Source organism: Numida meleagris, chromosome 6, assembly GCF_002078875.1.
Source record: "Numida meleagris isolate 19003 breed g44 Domestic line chromosome 6, NumMel1.0, whole genome shotgun sequence".
Classification (NCBI taxonomy): domain Eukaryota; kingdom Metazoa; phylum Chordata; class Aves; order Galliformes; family Numididae; genus Numida; species Numida meleagris.
Window position 1 is genome coordinate 41,083,317 of NC_034414.1, and position 24,717 is coordinate 41,108,033.

At 38.6% G+C, this 24,717-nt stretch overlaps 1 protein-coding gene across 1 annotated transcript in view; it reads left to right on the forward strand.

Annotated features, from left to right (window-relative positions):
* Positions 1-24,717, forward strand: part of NRXN3 (neurexin 3) — a 1,003,017-nt gene that overhangs the window by 434,539 nt on the left and 543,761 nt on the right. The window contains exons 9-13 of the mRNA XM_021401765.1: positions 841-960; positions 7,272-7,653; positions 8,980-9,170; positions 10,005-10,178; positions 22,340-22,459. Coding sequence (XP_021257440.1) covers positions 841-960; positions 7,272-7,653; positions 8,980-9,170; positions 10,005-10,178; positions 22,340-22,459 — 987 coding nt within the window. The remainder of the gene's footprint in view (positions 1-840; positions 961-7,271; positions 7,654-8,979; positions 9,171-10,004; positions 10,179-22,339; positions 22,460-24,717) is intronic.

Below are 24,717 nucleotides of genomic sequence, written 5' to 3' on the forward strand. Positions count from 1 at the left end.
ATTTAGCACACACCATTCTTCACTTACCATTTGACATGAGTGAACTGTTCCAGTCCTATAATCTGAACAATTAATGTTTTAAGTAATTGCCTGTCAACTGTGATGGGTGAGCAGCAAAACTGGACAAATATGGGTAGCACAAATGCTGTTTTTCCAGGAGCGTTGATTGCAAGGACAACTGTGGATTTACTTTTTGGAGAGAAATGGGTTCCTCTTTCCTTACTGATATATAACTTGAGGCAAAGTAAGCACTCTGTGTAAGTACAGCCAGACTGCTCTGTGAAACAACCTTAGAGCAATCAGCCGGGTGGTGAGTGGTGTTGATAGCCTTTCTGTAGTTTTATTATTACTATTTTTTTTGAGTGAATTCCTTATTTTTGAGACTGCAAGACTGAAAACAGCCTGGTGTTTGATACTCAAGCATTGGGAGTCCAGTGCGATTAACTCTGAAAAGAATCCCTTGTAACTATAGTAAATCAAGGTTCTTAAGGGAGAAAAAATTGGATGTAAATGGTTACTTCACTCTAGAATTATTTCTGTCATCAGCTCATTTTTCTAATACTGCAGTGCCCTGTACTATCGCACCAGAGATTTTTACCTCTTGTAAAATGTGTATGACCTCTGGGGAGGAAGGCACTGCTCTGAGTACAAATGTTTATGACCCTGACTCCCTTTGAGCTGTGAAGGTGTGCTTGTGAGGGTTGATTGCAGGTTGTAATGCACCTACCCAGTCTCCTAGTCCATATCACACCAGGTTGATTTTGGTGACCTTTCCAGTTGGGCAAATACTGAACTAATTTGGAGTCTAATCTTAACTGTCATACTTATCACCATCTGCAGGCAAGGGACCTGAAACTCTTTATGCGGGGCAGAAACTCAATGACAATGAGTGGCACACTGTTCGGGTTGTTCGACGTGGAAAGAGCCTCAAACTAATGGTGGATGATGATGTTGCTGAGGGTGAGTGCAATGTATAAATAGTAGTTTTGGTTGTTATCTTTGTATCTCTGCTCCCAGTCTCTCCTCTTTTCATCCGTTCCCCCTGTCCTTGTGTCTTCTTTTTTCCTGACACTAGTCACTTTCTGTGTACTTGTGCTATGCTGAGAACTATTGTTCAGCTCTGTGAGAAGAACTGTTCCTAGCCAGTTCCAGAAACTTCTGAGCCATGATAATATCTGAATTATGCGATTAGGAGACAAATGAGCTTGCACGTACCCAAAAGCACAAAGGTGCGGAACATCACATACTCTTGTGCCAGGCTCAGGTAGGCTCTGAGTACACCTCATTCCTGAGCTGCAAATATGGCAATTTCCTGTGCTGTGGAATGAAAGCGAAAGAGCCTTTTAAACATTTCCTTTGAACAAACTTTTCCTGGATGGTAAAACGTACATTTGATAGGTATGATAGAGAATGTGGACTTCTGTCTCTACTGTTCCTTTTAAAATTCTTGTGCCTATGGCTCAGAGCCATCCAGAAGAAAGGGCAAATAGAGCACTTTGCTCTCAACTTTCATCAAGATGTTAGGGAGGACCCTAACTCACTGGGGTATTGCTTATTCTAACACACAGAGTGTGTCAGTCTTATATTTTTTCTTGCATTCTCTGACAGATTTTTAAGCTTATGCTTCTTTTTTAGAAATAGGGTTGAAGAGGAGGAAGAAAAGATGTATCAGTGAGGAAGGCAGGTGTGTCTCAAGTTAGGGGATGTGCACAAAAATGACCAAACTACTTTACAGTGATCTTTTTTTCATTGCAGAGCTTTATATATGATATTTCTGGTCCATTTCTCCACAGCTGCAAGAGGCAAAAATTTTTCATATTTTTTGAATAATAAGTTCTCATAGCTGTGTACAACTGTAGAAACTGAGTTTTTAAGGAAAACATCAGTGTGAAGTCTGACGATAGGATCACTAAGAGCATTAAGGCTAGGTGCAACACTGATAAGAGTATATTCATTTACTTATGACCCATGCTGTTTTGCCAAATGCTGGAGTCCTCTCTATAAGCTTCTACTCAAAGCAATGAGGAAAAACGGCTGCTGTAGGATGTGTATTTCTGGCACTGCCTATCTCTGCAAGAAGTTCTTTATTACTGTGTGAATATAATTAATTGTAAGTAATGTGGTAATAAGATTATCTGCAAGGCCAGGAGCAGGATTTTTGAAATAAGCCCAAAGATATGGGTTTGCAGGAGAATGTCTTAATATACATTTTCCCTCTGAAGTAAATATATCCTGTGCTATAAGCTGATAATTTGCAAGAGAGAATCAGAGAAGAATGTGAAAGAAAAAAATTGCCTTCTTGTAAGAATTGACGGGGACTTGATCAACACTAGCTTGGAGGAAAATGAAATTTTATTCAAGTGGGATCTTTCTGAATTAGTGAAACATGCTGGTAAATGCATCATCCTGTTTACTTTTGCATTTTAGGGGGACGGTTTCTCTGGATATGATTTTTTTTCAGCAAATACCATGAGGTGGCACTCTCTGCATTTGTAATACAGTCGCCAGGAGTGCCATCTGTTTTTTGTAGTCTATTTTTTGTGAAACCGAGTTAATAAATAATAGTGATACAATCCTATACTAAAATAGGGTCTGCATATGTACATGAATTACATAATTAAAGATACATTGCAGCTAAAAATATCTGTTAAAAGAAGACCATCACAGTGAAGTCAAAAGTCAAAGCCAGAGTTAAGACTTTCTGTGCAATCTGCATTCCACTTCCTGCGATATATGATATAGTCTTAAATGATGCGGTCACATAGATTTTTCCACTGGATTCATGCTGTCTTTAGGCATATATCAGGAGTCTAAATTAGGCCTCCATTAAAAATAAGCAGCCTAATTGATTGCCACCTTTCTTATTGCTTGTTTGGAACAATGCACACCAATTAAATTTTGTTCTTAATATAGAGCTGTTGACTTTTTTTCCCCTTGTGTATGCTACTCATCAATGTGTTTATATAGAACTAAGTTGAAACTCGGTTTATTCCTGTGTCTGTTTTATGAAGTGAGTAGGAGTGTTTTTTTCCCTTTTACAGGTTTTGAAACAAGGCATCAGATTAAAGTTATGTACATTTGGTACAAGTTTGACATGATTTTTCAGTCATTTACATGTATGAATATTCAGGAAGTCTGCAAATGGGATTCTATTAGCTCATTTCTGCTACTTGGAGAATTAAGTCTAGACAATTAATGTTCACCTGTGAAAATTTCCCCTGGACTTTCTGACACACTGGCTTCCTGCAGGCAGCTTAAGGCAGGGACAGCATCCAGTTCCTCTAGACAGCGTTTGCTGCTTAATCACAAAACTCTTCTACGTTTCCCACCTCCATTCCCAATGTAACTGACCTCTGAATATGAGTGGTAAATGATGTGTAAGTACAGGCATATTCCTCCCCAAAGTGTCTTATTAGCACCCAAGTTCCTCAGCGGAGGCTGGGAATCTTTGTCTGCTACCACTTGAACTAACAAGCTGCTGAATGTGGTAGTAGTTAAAATACTCTGTACAGAGCAGAGTGAGGAAAATGAGAAGTGAACTCTGGGACTGACAGTTGATGAGACTAGAAGATACCAGATTTTCACTCCATGGTCTTTTACGAAAAGGCACCTCTGTCTTGTAATATCATGCCCTTTTCAGCCTTTCACTGAACTCCTAACTATCTGTACTGCCATTGCTGTCCTATTTTTCTTAAGCCAGTCTCATTTTTTTTCCCACTTCTTACCTCTCCTAAAAGTCTGAGTTCACCTCTTCCAACCTTGTTCACTCAATTTCTAATTACCCCTGTATTTGGGTTTCCTATCCCAGTGTATTCCAGCTTTCAAAGGCCTAGCTTTTTATCCCCTACTCTCACAAATTTTTCTTTGCATTTAATGAAGAGTAGAAGAATCTCCCTGATCTTCGTCCCTGACATCTCTACATTTTTAGTTTTCCAACCTGTTGAAGTAAAGAAACAGGGTTTAAATTTAGTTTTTTTCAAAAAAGACATACAATTCTCTAGGCTTGGAAAAGTTATAAATTTTCATTTGGTAAATGGTAAAACTAAAACAAATCTTAACAGTGGATAAGAGATGGGTTGTCTAAACAAACTTCCCATACCTAGCCAGTTTCGATGCCGAAGACCCAACATTTTGTCAGAATAAAGTATCTCCTACGAAGAACTGTTTTAGAATTTAAAAACTTTTGTATTTGTACTACAAATTGAATTTCTGAATAGTCAGGAATAAGTGACTGCGTTCATTCACTTGTAAATTTGTCCAATTTTATGTGCTTGTGCTGTTGATTTCCATATCAATGGTCTTTGTATAATTGTCTCTAAATTTAGATCCACTGTTAACATTGGGAATAAGCAAAAAGAAAAAAGTTACATTTTAATATTCATATTTGGAGTACATACTTGTGGACACTTTTTTCTAATAACTGCCTTTTTACTGTCTTTGTCAAACTGTGATCAAGTTTTTCAAAGTATGAGCTGAAAGATTTCAGTTAGTGTTTGGTCATGAAAGGTGAGTTGGATATTTAGTATTCAAGAAGGCCCAAGCAAGTTAGAGACCATCAGCTCACCTAATTTTACTCACATCTTTTAAACAATTAGTTCAGTCAACAGGGAAAACAAACAAACAATATATTACAAATAGGAGAATTCATGAAAGGTTTTTTTGTTTTTTTAATCTGGGAGTTAGTTAAGTGAGAAATGGAGGGAGATTTCAGGAGACAGTACTAAGGATGAAGAATCTTCTAAGTCCCAGTGGATCTGTCTTGAGCAAATTAAAAGGTGAGCTTTTCCTAAAATTGAGGTATAGTGAACAGTGAGGCTCACAGGTACAGTCTCCGTATCTCAGATATAACTTCTGCAGTGACTTATCAAGAGCTGTGTACATATGCTAACTGACTAACAGATGCAGTCCATCACGATATTATTGATAAATTCTTCCTGTCTATATGCCACTCTAAGCATTAATTCATATCTTTATCTGGGTATAAGTTTTTCACAAAACTAGTATATTTTTGAGCCTTCTATTCTTTTAAACCTGATAGAATTTTACCAGTGTGTTAAAGCATTACTGCAGTAAGAGAACCAACAGGATGGACATAGGGCTATATAGTGAAGAAGAGGCTTGTTTTTAAGAACCACATTGATTAGTCTGTAGTGAAAGAGACAGCATGACAAAAAAAAAGAGGCAAGGGACTTCTAATAAGGCATGCAAATACTGCCCAGAGGAATTGACTTCTCTGCCTTAGAGTTGCTATGAAAAGCTGCAAAAAGTTGCTTGAAGTCAAATACTTCACATATAGTCTCTAATTGTACCTATTGTTTTGGGGGGATGGGGGGGTAACTCATTTAGGATCCTGGCTGTTCTTTCTAGAAGTGCTGAGCCTCAAATGAGAGCAGTTAAGTTGTTATACATTCTGCTAAATTGGATGCCAAATGTTTATTGAGATCCAAACTCGTATTTCTGTGTTTACCTCTCTGTTCCTTAATGTTATGTGTACAAAACTGAAAATAGTATCTCTTACTCATGTTGGAATTCTAGAAGTGGTGAATGACTGAGGTTACCTGGCATGCTGTGCTGCTCAGCACTAATGGGAGGCTGCCCCTGGCCAGCTCTTGGGTGCTCAGCTGCACTCACTGCATCTCCTCAAGGGGAGGGAGAAAATAGGATGACGGAGATTGTGGTTCGGGATAGAGATGAGAAAATGCCATGGACAAAACAGGCTCAACACAGGGAAAAATAATTTATTGCCAAGTAAAAATTGGGTAGGTTGATGAGAAAGAAAGATAAAACTAAAATACCTTCCCCCTACATTTCCTAGAATCAATTTCACTCCTTCTTTTGCCAACTCTTTTATCTCCTCCTTGAGCAGCACAGGAGAATATGGAATTCGAGGTTACAGTCCATAAATACAGTTCCTCTCTTCAACTCTTTCCTCCTTGGACTTTTCTTCTGTGTGAACATGGGTCCTTCCCATAGGCTGCAGTTGCTTCTGAACTGCTCCAGCATGGGTCATTTCCACTGTCTGTCAGGAAAACCTGCTTCAGTGTGTGTGTCCTCTGCAGGTCATGGTTCTTCCATGGCACGTCCACATGTTGTGGTGTTGGGTCACCCCTGGGCTGAAGTGTGAATATCTGCTCTGGAGTGGTCCTTCATGGGTGGTGGGAGAATCTCTGCTTTGGTGCCTGCTGCACCCCCTCCTCCTTCCTGGACCTCAGTGTTTGCAGGGCATTCTTGCACTTTTCTTTCCTTGTTCTTCACTTGCATGCAGCATTTTGCCTTGTCTTAAACATCTTTTCTCTGAGTTACTACCAGCTTAGCTGAGGAGCACAGCTGAATCCTGTGGGGAGGTAGGGGGTGCTTGTTGGAACTCACTGGCAGCAGCCATGTGTGGGCCGGCATGGCTCTGGCCTCTCTTCGCAGCATCCTCCCTGCAGACATGGGCATGAAAATCCAGAGCAACAGTCTAGAAAATCTCCCAGAAACAATAACTGCGTGTTTATAGCAGAGTTTGAAGAATGGATGTATGTTGAATGTGGAGAAACTAATTAAGCATTGAGTAAACATAGATGAGGTTAATAGTTCCTGTTGTATATTAAAGGCCCAAGAATTGTGTAAAAAGGATGCTTGATCAGAGGGCTGGAGCACCTTCCCTATGAGGACAGGCTGAGAGAGTTGGGGCACTTCAGCCTGGAGAAGGGAGGGCTCCAGGGGGATCTTATAGAGGCCTTTCAGTAGTTGAAGGGGGCCTACAGGAAAGCTGGGGAGGGACTTTTTATAAGGGCATGTTGTGACAGAAAGAGAAGAAATGACTTTAAACGGGAAGAGAGTATATTTAGACTAGATATTAGGAAGAAATTCTTTAATTGTGAGGGTGGTCAGACACTGGAACAAGTTGCCCAAAAAGGCTGTAGATGGCCACCTCCCTGGAGGCATTTGAGGCCTGGCTGAATAGGGCTTTGGGCCAGCTGGTGTGGTGAGTGGTGTCCCTGCCTATACCAGAGGAGTTAGAACTGATGATCTTGAAGATCCCTTCCAATCCAAACCATTCTATGATTCTATGACTTTCTGTGACCCTTCAGTCCTGTCTTAACCTCTTTGGCCAGGTTTTCACAACTGGTATACTCAAGCGTCTTCACTAAGACAGTCATTTCTTTTTTTGTGTAGAATTAATTTAGTAATACTGTAAGTCTGGAAACTGAGGGGTGAGGGACTCCATATAACCTGTTACTGATGCCAAGGCTTTCTGCCTGTTCTTCTTTGTTTCTGTCTTTTAGGCACAATGGTTGGTGATCATACCCGCTTGGAGTTCCATAACATTGAGACAGGGATCATGACAGAGAAACGTTACATTTCTGTCATCCCTTCCAGCTTTATTGGTCACCTTCAGAGCCTCATGTTCAATGGGATGCTCTACATTGACCTGTGCAAGAATGGTGATATTGACTATTGTGAACTGAAGGCACGCTTTGGTCTCCGCAACATTATAGCTGACCCTGTGACATTCAAGACTAAGAGCAGCTACCTGAGTCTGGCCACCTTGCAGGCTTATACATCCATGCACCTCTTCTTTCAGTTCAAGACCACTTCAGCTGATGGTTTCATCCTCTTTAACAGTGGCGATGGCAATGACTTTATTGCAGTTGAACTAGTCAAGGGGTAAGTAAGCATTTTGCTGTTTTCTACCAGGGTTTCATTTTATAGATAAAGTTTAAAATCTTGCATAAACAAATTTATCTCACACTTTTCTGTTTTCTGAGGTGTCAAAGCAGTTGGATGTAAACACTGTAACTTAAGATTCCTGATTTTTACTGTTGACTTTTATCCTGTGACTTAGGGAAAGGCATATTTACAGCATCAAACAATAAAGTTTGAAGTCCTTCATATTTGATTTCGCTAACATTTTGTCTTGTTAACCGTGCAGAAAATATGGTGAGGGCTCTGAGTTTGTTCCTTTTCATTTTTCTCTCCTTCCCTGCAACTGACCTGTTGCATTTCTGCTGTCTCCATTGAAGGAAAAAATCACATGGGCTGCCAGATTTGTGTTCCTTATAGTGATGCTCAAGAAAGAGTGAACTGAGCTTGCTTTTGAGCCAGTGTATTCTTTTGTCAAGGCCAATAGCTTCAAAAAGGAAAAAAGCAGATTTATTAGTTGAGTAAATGTTTGTCTTGTACTCCTCTGGATACCGTTAACATGAATTCCACGGATAGACTTTACTAGTCTTATTTATTTCAGTGTAACTAAGATTCAATCCATTTTATTTTTAACTTTGTGTGTGTTTCTGTAAGTGGGGCATTGACTAATAATAAATCAATTAAAAAAAAAAAAGTCACGAGCTCCTGGCTCTGTTGAGGTTTGAATTTTGCTGTCTTTCTTTTCTGAAGAGAATGTTTATCTCTATCCTCAGGTGGATTTCAGTGTTTGAACTGAGTAAACAATTCAGGGTAACAGTCTCATAACTTCAAACTTTGTTAGTCTATATTTTTCCAAAAAGATTTGTTAATTCTTTTCCAGCTGTTTGAATAAGCCTAGGATCTCATGTGAATTCTTGTGCAATAATTTGAATGAGTTTCCCAATAAGCTTTTTAAGAGGGTTATTCAAAACTCAGAATCTAGGGAATATGTGCCCTAAATAAGTATATCTAGCGTTGCTCTCTACTATGTCTATTGATCTTACCAATTTTTAAAAATAATTACAAGCACAGTCAGAAGTTTTTGTGGACCTGACAGGGCTTTGTAAAAAACAGGAATACTTTATTTTTACAATCATATTACTTCAAATGTCATCTTTCAAAACAAACCCTTACCCTTGGTGGAAAAGAAACACCTGTACCTTTCCGAATCAGTGGCTTAAATTTTGGCTAACTAGAACTTTTAAATCCAGAATCACTTTATTTCACAACTTGCATATGTTATTTTATCATCTCTGGAACTCATCAGCAGTGCTGGAATAGTTTAATTTTAACCGGTTCTTATGTTTACAGCTATATACACTATGTGTTTGACCTTGGGAATGGACCCAATGTTATTAAAGGCAACAGTGACCGTCCTCTTAATGACAACCAGTGGCACAATGTTGTCATCACCAGAGATAACAGTAACACACACAGTCTAAAGGTGGACACTAAGATGGTCACTCAAGTTATCAATGGTGCCAAAAATCTGGATCTTAAAGGTAAATTCTACACCAATGACATTTCCCCACCCCTCTCTTTATTTTGGTAGGGTTTAACCAGTAAGTTTTAAGACATTATGGTTTTCAGAACAGTAAATCTGGAATTTTCCGATTTTTGGCTTTCAAATTCATTTTTCTCTTTCTCTGTTTGGCAGTTTCCGTATCAGTATAAATAGTTCATGTGTGGCTTTTGGTGTTTCTTTTTCTTTGGAAACTGATGGTCAACCTTAGTTTTTTTCCTAGATGAAGTGCAATTAAGTTTCTGTTTGTCAGGAACAGAGGAAATTTTAGGAAAGTACCACTGTGTACAGCATATATCTTCCATGGAGGTGACAGGTGATAAAACAGGATGCACTGATGATTGGAGGGGAGGTGGGATGTGTGCAGAATTTGTTGAAAACTGCTGGAAACCTAGAGTTGTGGTATATATGTTGCTAGTGTTGATGGGAAAGCATTTGAGCAAAGTCAGTCAGCAGGCTATACCCAGTTCATCTGGATGAAGTTACACTTTGTGGGCCATGCAAGGGTAATAAGTTCATAATTACTACTGTCTTACATAAAAATGACATAACGTACAGAGTTGTGTGAGGACTCCAAGTGAGAGTAGTAAATGTTGCTTTAGTTTAGGTTAAGATTAAGATAGGACACCAGTTAGACAGCATGTATGCCTGTTGAAGAGCCAGAAATGACTTCCAGACCTTTACAATATCCTACTTTTCTTTTAACCTTTCCTAAGCAGATGTTCAGCTCACTATACTCACGTTGGGAATGGGGGAAAGCCAACTTAAAAGTTATTTAACTTTCTTCTTGTACATTTACCCCTTTCTCCTCCAGGTGATCTCTACATTGCTGGTCTAGCTCAAGGCATGTACAGCAACCTCCCAAAGCTGGTGGCCTCACGTGATGGATTTCAGGGCTGTCTAGCATCGGTGGACTTGAATGGGCGTCTGCCTGATCTAATCAATGACGCTCTGCACCGCAGTGGGCAGATTGAGCGTGGATGTGAAGGTATGACTGATTTCAGAGCAGTTTCCCTCTTACATGCTCTTCTCTTCTTCGCTGCCCTCTGTGCATCTGTTTGTCTACTTTATTGTCTATTTCATTAGTTTGCTTTCTTCAAGAAATCCTTTGCTACAATCCATTTGTTTCCACACATTTTTGTTTCCATGAGGAGATTATAAGTCTCCTCATCAGCAACTTTTCTCTTGACTGTATAGTCCCCTATGAAGTGGTACATTTCCAGTAATGGAAGGGATAGTACTGAGTTGGACTACTCTTGCACTATTCTCAGAGCTATTTATTAACATTTTAATACTATGAAAGAAATCTTGAGTCTATAATTCACTAGTGCTTGAGAGTGCCCTTTTTTTTTTGTCACTTGCTGAAATAAGTATTTTGAGGACCAAGTAGAGACAGGGAAAATTGAAAGGAGTATACGTAATTGAAGGGTGAAGATCACACCATAACAGAATTTCCTTGTTGAGGAAGTGGGTTTTCAATAAAAGCATTGGAGGCTATTCTCCAACATTGTCCCTACTGCATGGAAAGCTTTTTTTTTTATGGGAGCAAATATGTTGTGTGACTTGAAGCATGTGAAGAGCAGCGGTTTCTTGACACTTCTTTAAATAATTTACAGTTCTTGCTTAGTTCCCATTTTTTAAAAGAATATTGACATCATCAGCAGTCACATGCTTATTATCAATTCCCATAGTAAATGGGATACTTGGCATAAAAAAGTCCAGGGTTCTGCTAGTTGGGTTAAATAAAAGTAGTGATTATGTCTAGCTCCACTGAGCACCAGTCTGCTATGTTAGCTACTAGTCACTAGAGGAAAATAGATTCTATCAGGAGACATTTATAGTTTGCATGTTTAAGACATGTCTTCCTAGCTGGTCCTCATAGACAACTTTACCAAATGAACTTACTTTTACTTACTTACCATGTCAAGATTTCAGGTTATGTCATGTTGAAATATTGACACTTGTCAAGACTGTCCCTTCCTTGGACTGAGAGTACCATCTTATAGCCATCTTAGAGTACTCAAGAAACACCAATTTAGCATTGAAATTTAATCCAGTCTCTTGATTGTTTCTGTGCCTTCTGGTTGGCTGGGAGCTCCTGCGCTTTTGCCCTACTGCTGCACTCCCAGAATAATACTCTAGTTTGTGAGAATTTTGTGTCCTGTTACAAGAACCCACTCAGTGTCAACTCTAATTGCACGGTGTTGGTAAGCTCTGCGCAGCGTTATGCTGTTCTTCTGTCTGCCTTTCTGCTGCCTTTAAGTGTCTGTTAACCACGCTGTTCCTTGTGGAACTGAGCATAGTATAACAGAACTTGCGGCTTTGCTCATTTGTAGCTGAGCTACATTGCTAAAAGAAGAAATGCATCTTTTCTGTGGTGTTATTTCTGAGGTTTGAGGAAAAAAATAATCCATTTGGGGTTTTTGAAAATGTCTTTTCCAATTACCTTCAGTGCGCTGAAAGCTCCTCTTTAATATTAGTGATTTCTGGTAATTCTTCTATTTAAAACAGGCTTAATCGGTTGGCTGTATAGCCAGTAGTCTTTCTCCTTCAGAGGACTTTTCATTAGATGAATCTGTTGTTCTGTGTGTGCCTCCAGAACAGAATGTTGATGCTTTCCCAGAAGACTTGACACCACTGTTAAGAGCTATTGGATTTCCTTCTCGTACACAGTACAGTTCTTAACTTTAGTGTCCTATTACCCAAGGCTACCTAATGTCAGCACATGGTCATGTAAGGTGGCACTTATTTTATCTATGTAACTTTCTATTACCTGCAGAGAAGCTGACAGGACATGGACATTGTTTTACTCTCATAAATGCCAGGAGTGTTTCCTTTCTCTTCCAAAGCACTTGAAATAAGATTCAAGTTGGAGGCATCTATAGACCTAAAAAGTAGATAAGAAGGTGAATAACGGCCTTCATTCTGCTTTTGCTAGAACTTACTCTTGCGATACAGCAGCCCTGCTTTTTTTCCTGAATAGTCCATGCCCAGTACCAAGGGCAGTGCTGAAAAGGAAGCCATTTTCTTTGCCAATATGTTTAGGATTTGTTTAAATAATAATAACAATGTTACCAGACAACTGTTTCATTTGATTTTTGAATTACAGCATTCCCATGTCTTTGTCTTGCCACGTGCCTGTTCTAACAGTTTCCATTTGTGTGGCATACGCTATGGGTGATCCTAGAGAGCTTGAGATAAAAAAGATTTCTGCACAGTGGTGTGCAGGCTAGAGTTGGCAGATGGAGGAAATCATTCCAGATGACCTTTTTCCTTCCCAGAAAGTAAATCAGTTCAAACTTCAGATCATCTCTTCCTTGATTCTAGACTCCTAAAATCAATTCCTTTTGCTGAGTGTCTCATTCCTGCTCTTAATAGTAAGTGAATGGATGAATGTGATTTTATTCCATCCACAAAAGTCGACTAAGTGATTTAGTGCTTTTTTCATCACTGATCCTGATAGAAGTTAAGTAGATGTCTGAAACTCCACAAAAGCTTGAATGTTACCCTAAATGGTAGTGAGTACCTCTTGCAGTTGAGGTGGTTTTCCTTTTCTATGCTCATATCCCATTTGTTCTCCTATGTTTTCCTTTCCTTTAATTGTACATCCTTGTGCTACTTATTATAGGCTCTAGGGCTATCTGAAATTCTAAGAACTTCTTCCCTTTTTCTCCGCATGAAAGAAAGCCAAACACTCCTAACAGCAGTGGTTAAAGAACATTTATTTCTTTTACAATGCAGTTTCCTTTGTGTGGCTTCTTCCTTTCTTCACCTGTTCCACTGATAACAGCTTCTCACAAAGGTGACTTATTATTCTGTAACCGGATGGTGATTTTGCTCCAGATGTTTTGGAACTTTTGTCCTTATTTAATTTTCTTTCACATCCTGAAGTAAAATAATAATCTTGTGCTACTTTCCTTGAAATACTGTAGTTAACCTTCGGAATTCACTAGTGTGTGAGAAGCATGAATGACTCAGGCTTGGATAATCAGAAACACATTTTGCATAACAAGCAGTGTATGGAAAAAAAGAAAATCTAATCTCATGCTTAAAATCTCACTGCAGGATAATGTCAAAAAGGATTTTACCCGTCATCTACTCAGTAGTGAAACTTTCAATCTGGTGATACTTCACTTGTCTGTGGAATCAGTTTGTCCATCGAGGAGAAGAGCATTCATTTACTCCATGATTGTTTGATAGTTCTCCTATTCTTTATGATTTTGTATTCTGTCATTACTTTGTTACTGGAGTTATGGAACAAATGTAAGTTTAGGTCTTGCTCAGCTACAAAGAAGATGAGGAAGTGGGCAGCTGGGAAAAGTACTTGTTTGTTACACACAAATTACTCTCTTAGAATATGTGTCGAGGAAGATGTATAGAGAAATGGGAGAAACTCTTCCCAGTTCAAAATTGTTAAACTTCATATGAAGCACAGAAAATTTGCATCTGTGCATGCCAGTTGAAGTTTGAGTTATAAAGGTAAAATAAGAAAATAAGTGAGAGCTACCAATCTCTCTTCAGTATCAGCAATTAATATTAGAACTTCATAAGAACAGAATGTTACAAAGGTGAGTATGTACTTCTTAAATATCCATCTTTTGAACAATGTGGGGTCAGTATTTCAGTGTTTTGTTGTAACCTTCATTGGCAAGGGATTCAGGATTTGCTGCCTGTACTCCCATCTTTGTCCTCATACGTTTTCCATGCTGAAGAAGGAAACTTAGAATCAAGGTACTAGAAACCAAAAATCTATGTGACTTTCTCATAAAATAGACTCTCCATTTACAGAAAAATAAATTAAAAAAATCTGTGTCAAATGGAGGACCATCAGTGGTAATATTTTGTTCTGCTTCACTTTTTTTTTATACTCCACAATTTTCAGCAAGTTTATATTTGATCTCCAGCAAGTCTTGGTAGCTTCATTGTTCTCTTTTGCTTTATGGACCATGATTTGACCACTGATAATGAGATTGTGTTTGCCTATAGGAAGGAATGAGCTTGCACTGGTGTTATTTCTGTTGATTGCTCTGATGAGATTGCTAAAGATTGCATGGGTTTGAGGCCCAAGGAGCTGTCTCTTTACCTGATGATGCAGGTTTTCTTAAAAGCACGTTGAAATTCATGAGCAGAAAACAGCTTGTGAGAGAAAAGCTTTTTTGTTTTTTTTCTTTTTTTTACTGTCACTTTTCATACACTGTTATGTTCAGTTCTGGGGCTAAACAGAGGTTGTCTTCTTCCAGAATTATCAATCCTCTATGGTTTTCTGGCAGTGAATCCACTTTGTCCAAGCAGCCAAGACAATCTATGCTTTTATGACAGACAGCAGATTTACGTTCAGTTCCTGAGTCTGGATGTAGAAGCAAAATAAAAATATTCTTGACTAGTTTTCTGAAAGTCAAGTAGATTTTTTTACTTAAATGGATTCTAAGTATTTCTCAAATTAAGCAAAATCTTGAAGTATCAGTAGATGCAGAAGAACTGGTGTTAAAAATGTAATATTTTTTTCTCTTCCTACTCTGTAAATTATGTGATTTTGTGTGTGAATTAAATGCATTTCCTCTCTCTCATGTGGTTTTTTTGTTGCTTGTTTTTTTGCTTTTGTTACAGTGGTGATGGGTAAAGGTAGCCATGTCCCTCTGTGTCCTTGTTGCTTATGTTGTCCTTCCTGCATGTATTGATTATGCAGTTTGGTTGTGATGGTGTTATACTAATTAATTTTAGTTATTTAAAGTGATGGCACCCTGGTTTATCTATCTTTATACTAACCTGTTGTTTATTGTTTTTGCTTTTTCTGTTTGTTTTGTTTGTTTGTTTTGCTAACAAAGTTGAGTTGACCAAAGCTGACCTGCAAGGTAGAGAAGGTTCTTCTTCCCCATTACTGGTTTGGACTGAAAGATGCTTTTATGTAACGCTTGGTGCCTTTTTACTGGATACAGTCACACCTCTGAGACTGGAGGACAAAGGCAATCTAGTACCTACGGAGGTGACATATGGGTTGAAGAAGGACATGAAGATGGTTTTATTGACCTGAGAGGTTTGACTGTATCAATCTCTGAACATTCGTAAGAGCACAGTTTGATTTCCTGAAATGGTTAATGATCATTCAGGCAAAAAGCAGTTGTGTGTACAGATATAGAAAGTCATCAGAGTTCTACAAGACAGAAGAGACAACTTCAGTTTTGATTCTTAGGAGTGAGACTAGATGGTGAAATCTAGTTTTATAACTTAGAATGTGGAAGAAAAGAAACCTAACCAAAACAAATAGAAACTCCCACAGACATGCCTTTATGGAATTTCAGTTAAAAAATAATCTACTAACTAGAAATTCCCTTATTAGTTAGATGTCATTTTACAAGCCATAACTGATGAAACATGAGTACTGGCTGAAGGGATCATGCCTGCTTAGTAAGTACTTTTATACAAGCCTTTTTTAAAAACACTTTTTCTAGGTCTTTCTTACAACTTTCTACTAGATTGTCTTGATTTTTATAAAGAAGATAAGGCTCTTTCATGATGTTCATCTATGTATGTATGACATTTTTACTGATACCTTTTTATTATTATCTGCTAAGTAAAAAGGGAGAAATCAGTGATGTTGGAGGCTGCCAAAAGGCTGAAGTCTATGTGGATAGTGTTAAAATACCAAGGCAATGCAGGTGAAAACCATTAAGGGGACTGAGAATAGCTTCAGTAGAAATGGGGGAAAAACTGGGAGGAAGACAGCAAAATCTCTTGGAGAGGCCAGATAGCAGTTGAGAAGATATCACTTGAATCACAGAAAAGTGAGAGGTGCTGACAGGAAAACCAGTTTGAAGGCTAGTTCTTAGGAGATGTATAATAAAGGGAGGATTAACAGTACTATTACACACAAATGCCCTAGGTCCCCAGAAGTAAGGGAGGAAACCTGCTTGTTAGAAATCTAGTGTTTTGATCCTACCATTACCAGAGATATTTTCTAGGGCGTTGAAATTCTGTCCCTTTAAACTTGACAGTGAAAGTAGACTTCCCAGCTTATCTAGGGGACTACACTATACCTAATAAATTTGTTCCTTCTTTTCAGTGGAAAAGGAATAAATTAATTCAGGTGTAAGGGGAATAGGGGCTTTGCACACTCTCTCTGTTCAACACTACTGAAGCTGCAGATTGGGGGGTCGAACCTAGATGATCTTTGAGGTCCTTTTCAACCCAGGCCATTCTATGATTCTGTGTCATCTGTTATGATGTCAGCTTAATCACCGTGAAATTTAGCATCTAAGCCACAGGTTTATTCTAAGGTTTTGTTGCGAGTGAAAATACATGGTGTCCTTTTTTCATCATGATAGAGACGACACTTCATAAACTCCTTTTCTATTCAATATGCTTATTTTGAAGTTGTGGAAATGTTGTTGTTCTGATCTAATGCATTAGATGAAATTTTCCATTTAAAATATTCCTGTTCTATATTCCAGAGGTTGATTGGTAGCAATTATCTTTGCTTCAGAAAGTTGTCTGTTATTTTTTGGAAAAGTTTAGCTTTCTATGACTAAGTAGAAAAAGCAAAAAACAAACAAACAAACAAAAACGGGGGAAACAAAGGAAATTTAGGAAATTTTAATGAGTAATTGGTTTGTCAGTGTGCAGGTGTTAATAGGCAGCAGCACACTCTTACCCAACAGGTAACAATATTGACAGCCAGAGATCATTTTAGTTTTTGGATGCATGCGAAACGTTGAATCTGAATGATTTGGTAGCCTACAGGAAGGTAGAAGTTAGTGTGAGGTGTTGTGCTCTGTGCATCTGGAGCATCTGACTGTGGCCACTTTTTTTTTCCTGGTATCTTTGCCTTGTTCCCAGCTGTAAAATGTTGAAGTACTCTGTATTACTGAGGTGGAGGATTTGGAGAGTGTTAGGTGCTGCTTGTAGGAGATTTCTGAAGTTTATATAAATGTAAGTGGAAAAGGATGAGGTTTGGAAGACTATAAAGGGTGCATGGGCTGGGACTAATACAAGGAGAAACACCATCCTGGAAGTATGCTGGGGAGTAATTAGCTCTAGGACTGAGGTATTCTGTGCTATTCATTCAAAATGTGGCAGGGAATTTGGGAATTGTGTTAAACGTCAGTGACTACTGGGTCTCTCTGACAACAGTCACTGTAATCTTTTCCTTGTGCGTCTATCAGACTTCAGAACACATGCCTGGGAGTTTTTGTTCAATTTTTGATTTCCAGTGATGTGGATGCAACATGAAGAAGAGATCTGAGAGCCAAACAGATTTGTTTATTGGTTTTGTTTTCTGGGAGTCCTTAGAACCTAAAGGCTTGTCACAGCTGTTGAGATTCATTCTTGCTTAAGTTCATTTTGTTATGGAGTCCTTAACTGTATAAGAATATCTCCATTTCAGATTAAGAGACCTGATCATATTTACACCTAAGGAGGAATGTTTCTTTTGAGTACATAGTGTGGATTATTGCCTTTTCAGGAAACCAACCTTTACTAAATAATCTTGCCTATTTCAAAACACAAAACCCACCAGACTATGAGGCCTGGTAGCACAACTTCTGCACTGCTTTAATTTGCAGTGGAGAAAACTGTGTTTCCAATTGACTGTACTTTGCTTGTTTGCAAACAGCACTTTCAGTCTTTCCTTTTGGCTTTTATTTTCTGTGCCTGAATGTTGTTTACTTCCCTGTCCCCTGTCATATCTGATCCAGGCATACTCCCTTTTATGCAGTTGACTTTTTTGTTGTGTGGTTTTTTTTTTTTCCATCCTTCACCAGCATGTGTGTGTGCTTTTTTCAAGACCTTCTAAGTTGCTTAGAGGGGGAGAGTGCCAGAGTGACAATAGAAAGGAAGATAGACAGGTACCAAGTTTCAACTTGTAAATCCACCCTCTGTGCATGGCCATTAATGATGCTGATTTCCTTCTTCTGTCACTATGGGGCAAACGTGCTTTCACTGGGATACCTATATATTTGTTATCCCATCTAAGTGCCCCTTGAAATTTTTAAACCAGTCGTATTCTTGGAAAAGGAGGACATGGCATCAAATAAATGGAGAATTCAGGTTTGACTGAGACACACTGTGAATGGCTGTATTTTCAGAGAACTGTAGAATGCTGGCTTTTAGGTTATTTTTGACAATGTTTAACTTAAATATGGAACCTGCCGGATACCTAACCTTATTTAGGTGATGAAAGAAATAGTGAGTTCATAGCAAAATCAGGAACTGAAAGAGCTCAAAGAGATGGCTTTGCCATCTTTGAAAATCCCTTTAATTTTTAATTTTCTTTGGTTCTAGTCTGCTAAGTTAAAATCACTTTGATATTCCTGTGTTTTATTACCCATGGTTCAAGATACAGGTTCTGACTTTCTGAATCTTGCACTGAACCTTAATTCAATGTATTTCCATTGGTATTTGATAGTTACAGCATATGAAGTATCGTTCATCCAATGAAGCGATTGTCTCATTGGACTCAGTCTCAATTTTGCTTATTCTTTACTCAGGGAAAAAAATCACTTTTTTGAATATATTGTGAAATCGGAAAACTTATTGGGTTTCACTTAGTTTCCTCCTTGAACTACTCTAAGAACAAGTCCTAGCACAGAATTGTATTCTGCCTAATGCTTCTGATTTCCAAGGCATGATTCCTCTCTAAGAGCTGTACTGAACCCATATATTGAATTCAGAATATCATTGGTTATGAAAAAGGGGGGAGAGGGATACTGTTAGGAGAAGATTATAGATTTAACATAGGTATGATTTGCCCATTATAATGATAGAGATTTCAGGTCTTTATGGCATTTATGTGTTATGAACCATAAGGCAAAGTAGCACCTTTTTCTGCAAAGGCAGTAAAGATGTGCATGTGTCACTTTTTCATATCTCTTCCTAACCTCTAACCTCTTTGATGATAAATGAGAGATGAGAGCTATAGACAATTTAGGGACTCAAAGTGAAAATGGACCCATTGTACCGTTGAACCTTGCCTATTGGAGATCTTCTTACTGTGGAAATAATGTGAACACAAATGGTTCCTTTCAGTGGGATTGAATTCCTAGTGTAGGAAGGAAGGTGTTATGTGCATATCATAGAATGGTTTGCTTTTGCTTAAGGCCTATCGCTAGTTATGATCAAAGTATGAGGCATTTGTGTTATAATCCTGCAGGTGTTGTATAAAGAAATTGAATTCCTCGTGTAACTTGGAAGAATGATAAATGCAGTGATGTATCTTTTTATTCTCCAAGTTCCTTTCACTGTAGAAAACTTATAAATGACACAGCAGGAATGACTCCTCTTGCAAGGGAGGAGCGCCCACCTGTTGGATGAAACATGACAGTTGTAGTGGTGCACAGCGGTAGGACTCAATATTTTTAGTTTCAGCTAGAGAAACCAACCATACAGCTGAAAGTGCCAGAAAGAGCTAGAGAGGCAAAGTAATTTTTCCCAGCAGAATACTGAAGAGGAATTTGGCTACTGTACTCTTCTAAGGTGATTTTCTTCAAATGCTTAGTAGCAAAAACTAATAAACCATAAATCTAGCTAGGTAACTTGGAAGAGAAGTAGAATATTGAACTCTTTCCCAAGAAAATCTGAGATTCTGCAAAGTATCAGGTCCTGAGCTGTTTCAGTAGGAATTAAAGATGGAGAAATAATGATTAAATGGGAATGATTAATGGATTTGGGGAATTCTGCTTTGCCATCATGTGTTGCCAGTGCCCTGCCTCTGCTGGGAGGCTTATTCTGAACAGGAGACAGAGCAAGTCACACTTCTGCTAGCAGGGTTGCTTTTCTGTACTGGAGAGTGTTCCATTCTTATTCTGAATGTTCTGCCCACTCATGCTACATGCCCAGTAGAAAGTGCATTAATAGGATATGTCAAGCCCAGCTCCAAACAGATAATAAAAACAATGCCTCTGAATAAAAATGCAGTCAAGGGAATTAGAAGGTTTTGTCAGAATGTTGCAAATTCAAGGAGAAAATATAAGTCAGTCTGCATTAGTTAATTAACTGTATAGTGTGACTTATTGGATGTATCTAGCATTATGCGAAAGTTCAATCTGAAACTTTGCTTTAAAAGTAATTCTAGAATGTTGAAAGTGTTACCAAAGGAAAGACATTAAAAATGTGCTTAAACTCTGAAGGCCTGGTGTTTTAGAACCAATTCTATTGCTACAGTTTGTCTTTCTTTCCTTGTTAATTAGCACTAAAGGGCATGTGCGTGGTAACAGTCTTCATTTTATAAGCCTTCCTGTGCTTCTGTCACTTTTGCTCCTTAATCCAAAAGCCTAATCCCCTGTGACATCCCTGTTAGTTGCTCTGAACAAAATTCTGTTGCTGCAGATGGGGGATTATGACACAAGGCAAGGACTGTAAGCAGCAGGAATAGCTGAACTCTGAGACAAAGATGCTTTTACCATGCAAATGGCCTGTAGTACTAAGGAGTGAGGCAAAGTATAATACCCAGGATCTATGCTGTGCTGTCACAACAGCAGATCTGGCTTCAAGCTTCCTTTTATTGTCAGCCTTTCCAAATTCCTCATCAGATGGTGCTTATGGATATTTTTCTCTTGCTCTTTTAAAAACAGCTTTCATCTTCACAGTTGCTTTCTGTAAAATGTGATACAGAAACGTTAGTGGGCATGATTGAAATGCTTTGGCTTTCTGGTCTGACAGCACCTCAAGCCACAGTTACTAAGGCTTCATGCAAGCTTACTCCTTGAGTTCTAGTATTCCTCCTGTGGCACCTGGACAGAAGATATCTCCGATCTGAGAATGCCCGTTATCAAGTGCAGTTACTGATTATAGTGTTCTCAGATAAGCGCAGGAAGAGAGAAGAAACATTGTCATTGAAAATGCTATTTTGCTCTTCTTCTTTGAGTTCTTATCCTCAGATAACTCAGAAATCTTAGACAACATGACAACTAATATTCTATTTCAGATTCTTAAATTTCATCTTTTCTTTTCTTGGGTCAGAGTAATTTTAAAGTGTCAGACCCCAGCCTGATGCATATCTGTGTGTCTGGTTATATCTATGTCTTTTATAAGTATAAAGGCAAGGGAGAAGTGTGTACATACATGTGCCTGCCAGCCCGCACCCTACAGTCTGTCAGCACTGTTGTAAACCTAGAGGTGATCTGTTCGATTCATGCTGTGCCAGTGAGGCTACAGGGATTCACACAGCTGCAAGTGACTTGGGGGAAAATAGTTGTAGGGGAGAAGAGAAGTTTTGAATAATTCTGTACAGCTTTCTTCTAGTATGGTAACAAATTGTTACTGTGGCTGCTGCTGTGTCTTCCCAATAGGTGATTTTTTTTTCTCAGGAGTTTTGTGGTCTGCTGTTGTTATCTGCACTTACTCTTCTACTTAAAAATTTGGTTGTTGTTTTTTTTTTTAATCAGTATAACATATAGTGGAATAATGCAGCTTCAAAATCTGGCTGCTTCCTTGTGGATGGCAAACTCTTGCTCAGAGTCCCTCTGATGTGAAGATCACTCTTTTTGCTGTTATATTGGTTGTGTCTTCGTAAGTTTATCTGAGTAGGATAGCAAGGGCTAGCTCCAAGTCAGAGACAATGGAAGACTGTTCTGTTAGTGATGGCTGCTTCTCCCAAAGGCTATGGAATGCTGTCCAGTATAGAGAGAGAAGTCTTGCAGACTAATGTGGCTGTGTTGTTTTTTTTTTGTTTGTTTGTTTTATAACATTACATTTCCAGAGGAACCTACACAACAATTCTTTGGGTAGGATTAGGCATTGTTCACGGACCCATTTCCTAGCCAGCGTTCCTACAACAAAGGAGTACCAGACTTCAGGGGAAGCACATGGACCTGACAGTGTTTCAGTTACCCTTGCACAACATCATATTTTGTCGTATATTGCTTTGAGTGAGCACAGAACATAGAAGTTAGACCTGCCTAACAGGGAATATGTTGCTGTTCACTCTTCTTCCTTCTTGTGTGTTACAGTTTTCTGCTTTGTTGTGGAGTGTACAATTGTCTGTGTGTTCTTTTACTCAAGTTTGTTACGTGTCCAAGAATGGAAAACTGTTTTATTAGTGCTTTTTCTGTTCTGCATGAGAATGTTGGTGGTACTGATGAATTGGAATTGTTGTTGGCCTCACTAAACTTATTCTCTCAACTTTGTTTCACTGTGTTCTTGTCATCCCTTCTTCAGGACCAAGCACTACCTGCCAGGAAGATTCCTGTGCAAATCAGGGTATCTGTAATCAGCAGTGGGAAGGCTTCACCTGTGATTGCTCCATGACTTCGTATTCTGGGAGCCAGTGTAATGACCGTAAGTCATTTTTTTTCCATTGGGTTACAGACAGCAGTGAGTCCTGATAGATTAGAGCATGGAGAATACACAACAAGTTTTACTTACAGTGGAAATAAAGCATTTCCAGTGGTAAATCCAAATTTTGTTTTTGAGGAAGGTTTCTTGAAGCGTGCAGCAAGTTATTTTTTCATTGCTAAAATGCAAATATGGAAGTATATACCTGATATGTGTGCATTTTGGAGGTGGTTGTTTTTGCCTTTGACAACCAGACCAGTGATGGTAATTGATGTTAATAGAATTCCTAGTTTAGAGAAACCAAGACTGACTTGTACTATGTATACTATTGACATAGGTACAAAATATCTATATCTTCTATACCGAGTTATGCTTTGGTGTTTTCATTCAAACTTTCCTGGCAGAGAAATGACATTGATATGAAACTGCTGAGCACTGGTCTAGGTTTTCTGTGTGCAAAGATGAACATTTTTGAATTGTTTGCTAGAATTTTCTACTGACACCAGGTGGAGAACAGCAACAGTGTTTTGCTTCTGGTATGTTGATACGCTTTTCAAAGCATTGGATGTTATGTAACTGGCCAATCACTACTAAGATCTTTGCTAAAAGTTAAACAAAAACCGGAAGCCCTCTTTTGGAGGGGAGGGTATTGGCCTTCTGCTCATCGTGATAAGGCCTTTGCTCCTGTCTGCAGGAAGCAAATTACTTTAGCTCTGTTTTCTCCCTACTTCTGTTATTTAAGCATATAGCTAGTTCCCATTTCCTTCCCTGCTCCAAAGCCTGGAACAAAGAAGCACGCACTATTGGTACTGTAATAAGCATGATTGTAATAATCAATTATTTGGCTCATTGTGTGCAGGAATTTTAAGGCTGGAAAAGTCTGACCACCTGCATCTCGTTAGCTGCTGCTTTTGATTTTGGGTATTTATGAGAGAATTAATTAGAAATAACAGCAAGATGTGATATTAGTGTAGAGTCATACCTGCATTCCTTCTCCTGGGAGTTTGAGATATGGCTGGATTGATGACCAATATGACAAACTGCTTAACAAATATTGACAGTCTGTTCCTGCTGAAGGCCAGAAAGCCTGTATTTCTGAGAGTCTTTCATCAATTGGAATGTTACCTGAATTGCTCTCCCCTTTCTCCCAGTATAGTTGTCTGAAGCAAATATTATAAAGAACGTAAGAATGTAGTATAAGAAGGGTACTACAGACACAGACCTAGAGGCTCCAGTGTCATATCTCTTTTTGGATTGATTTGGAATCTGGAATGACTCAGTTGGGTCTAGAAGAAACATTTCATATCAGAGCAACAGAAGAAACATTGATTTTCTGCATTTTTGTTTTAAGGTTGCTTTTTTTTTTTGAATGTGAGAGAGGGGAACTGGAAGCCCTATTGGACATCCAACTCTCCATTCCCACACCCCTCTTGTTCAGTCATTCAGTTTAGTCTTGCTAAGCATAACACCTCATAAAACAATTGTGTAAAATAAATACTTCTTTGGAATATATCAGACTGCTTTTAAGTATGTGCCGTGGAAATCTCTGAAGAGAGATATTGCAATTTTGTTTCTAATATGCTGGACTTTGCAGCTCCAGAATGCTTTAGTGCCCTTGTTATGTTGTTGCTAATCACTTAACACAGGCTCTCAGATCTCAACAAGCCAGCTTCCTGTGGCGGTAACTGGAGATTCCTTGTTGCTTTTTGGAGCTGATGGTTAGAAGCCATGCAGAGTGGAGACGGTAGTTTGATTTGAGAGGAGGTGTCTTGAGCAAGGTAGCAGCCAGCTTCCTAGTGTCTGGCCTGACTGATGATTTAGAAATACTAACAGGAGGTTGTGGGTTTTAAAATGGTCTGGAAAGGTAAGTCACATGGATTCCTGAAACACAATGGGACTTCAACCAGGATCTTCAAAATGTGCGTATAACCTTTTTGTGTATTTTTTTTCAGTCTTTCTCTTTAATGTTCTGATACAAGGCAGAGTTCTGTTCTTGGTTGCCTGCTTGTTATGAAGTATTATGGATTGTGGATAGGGAGAAGTCTTGCTTCCTGATCTCATCCATTAGATATGGTTGCTGTTATATCTGGGTCTAATGGAGATGCAGGCGTTTGTGTGTTAATTGAGTTACATGTTCTTTAGACTGGATTCATCACAAGTAATGTCAAGCATAGATAACTTCTGAGTAATCTAAAACCATACTGTTATTTAGAAAGCAATCAGACTCTTTGGTAGAATGGGGAATCTTGATTTTTTTTTTT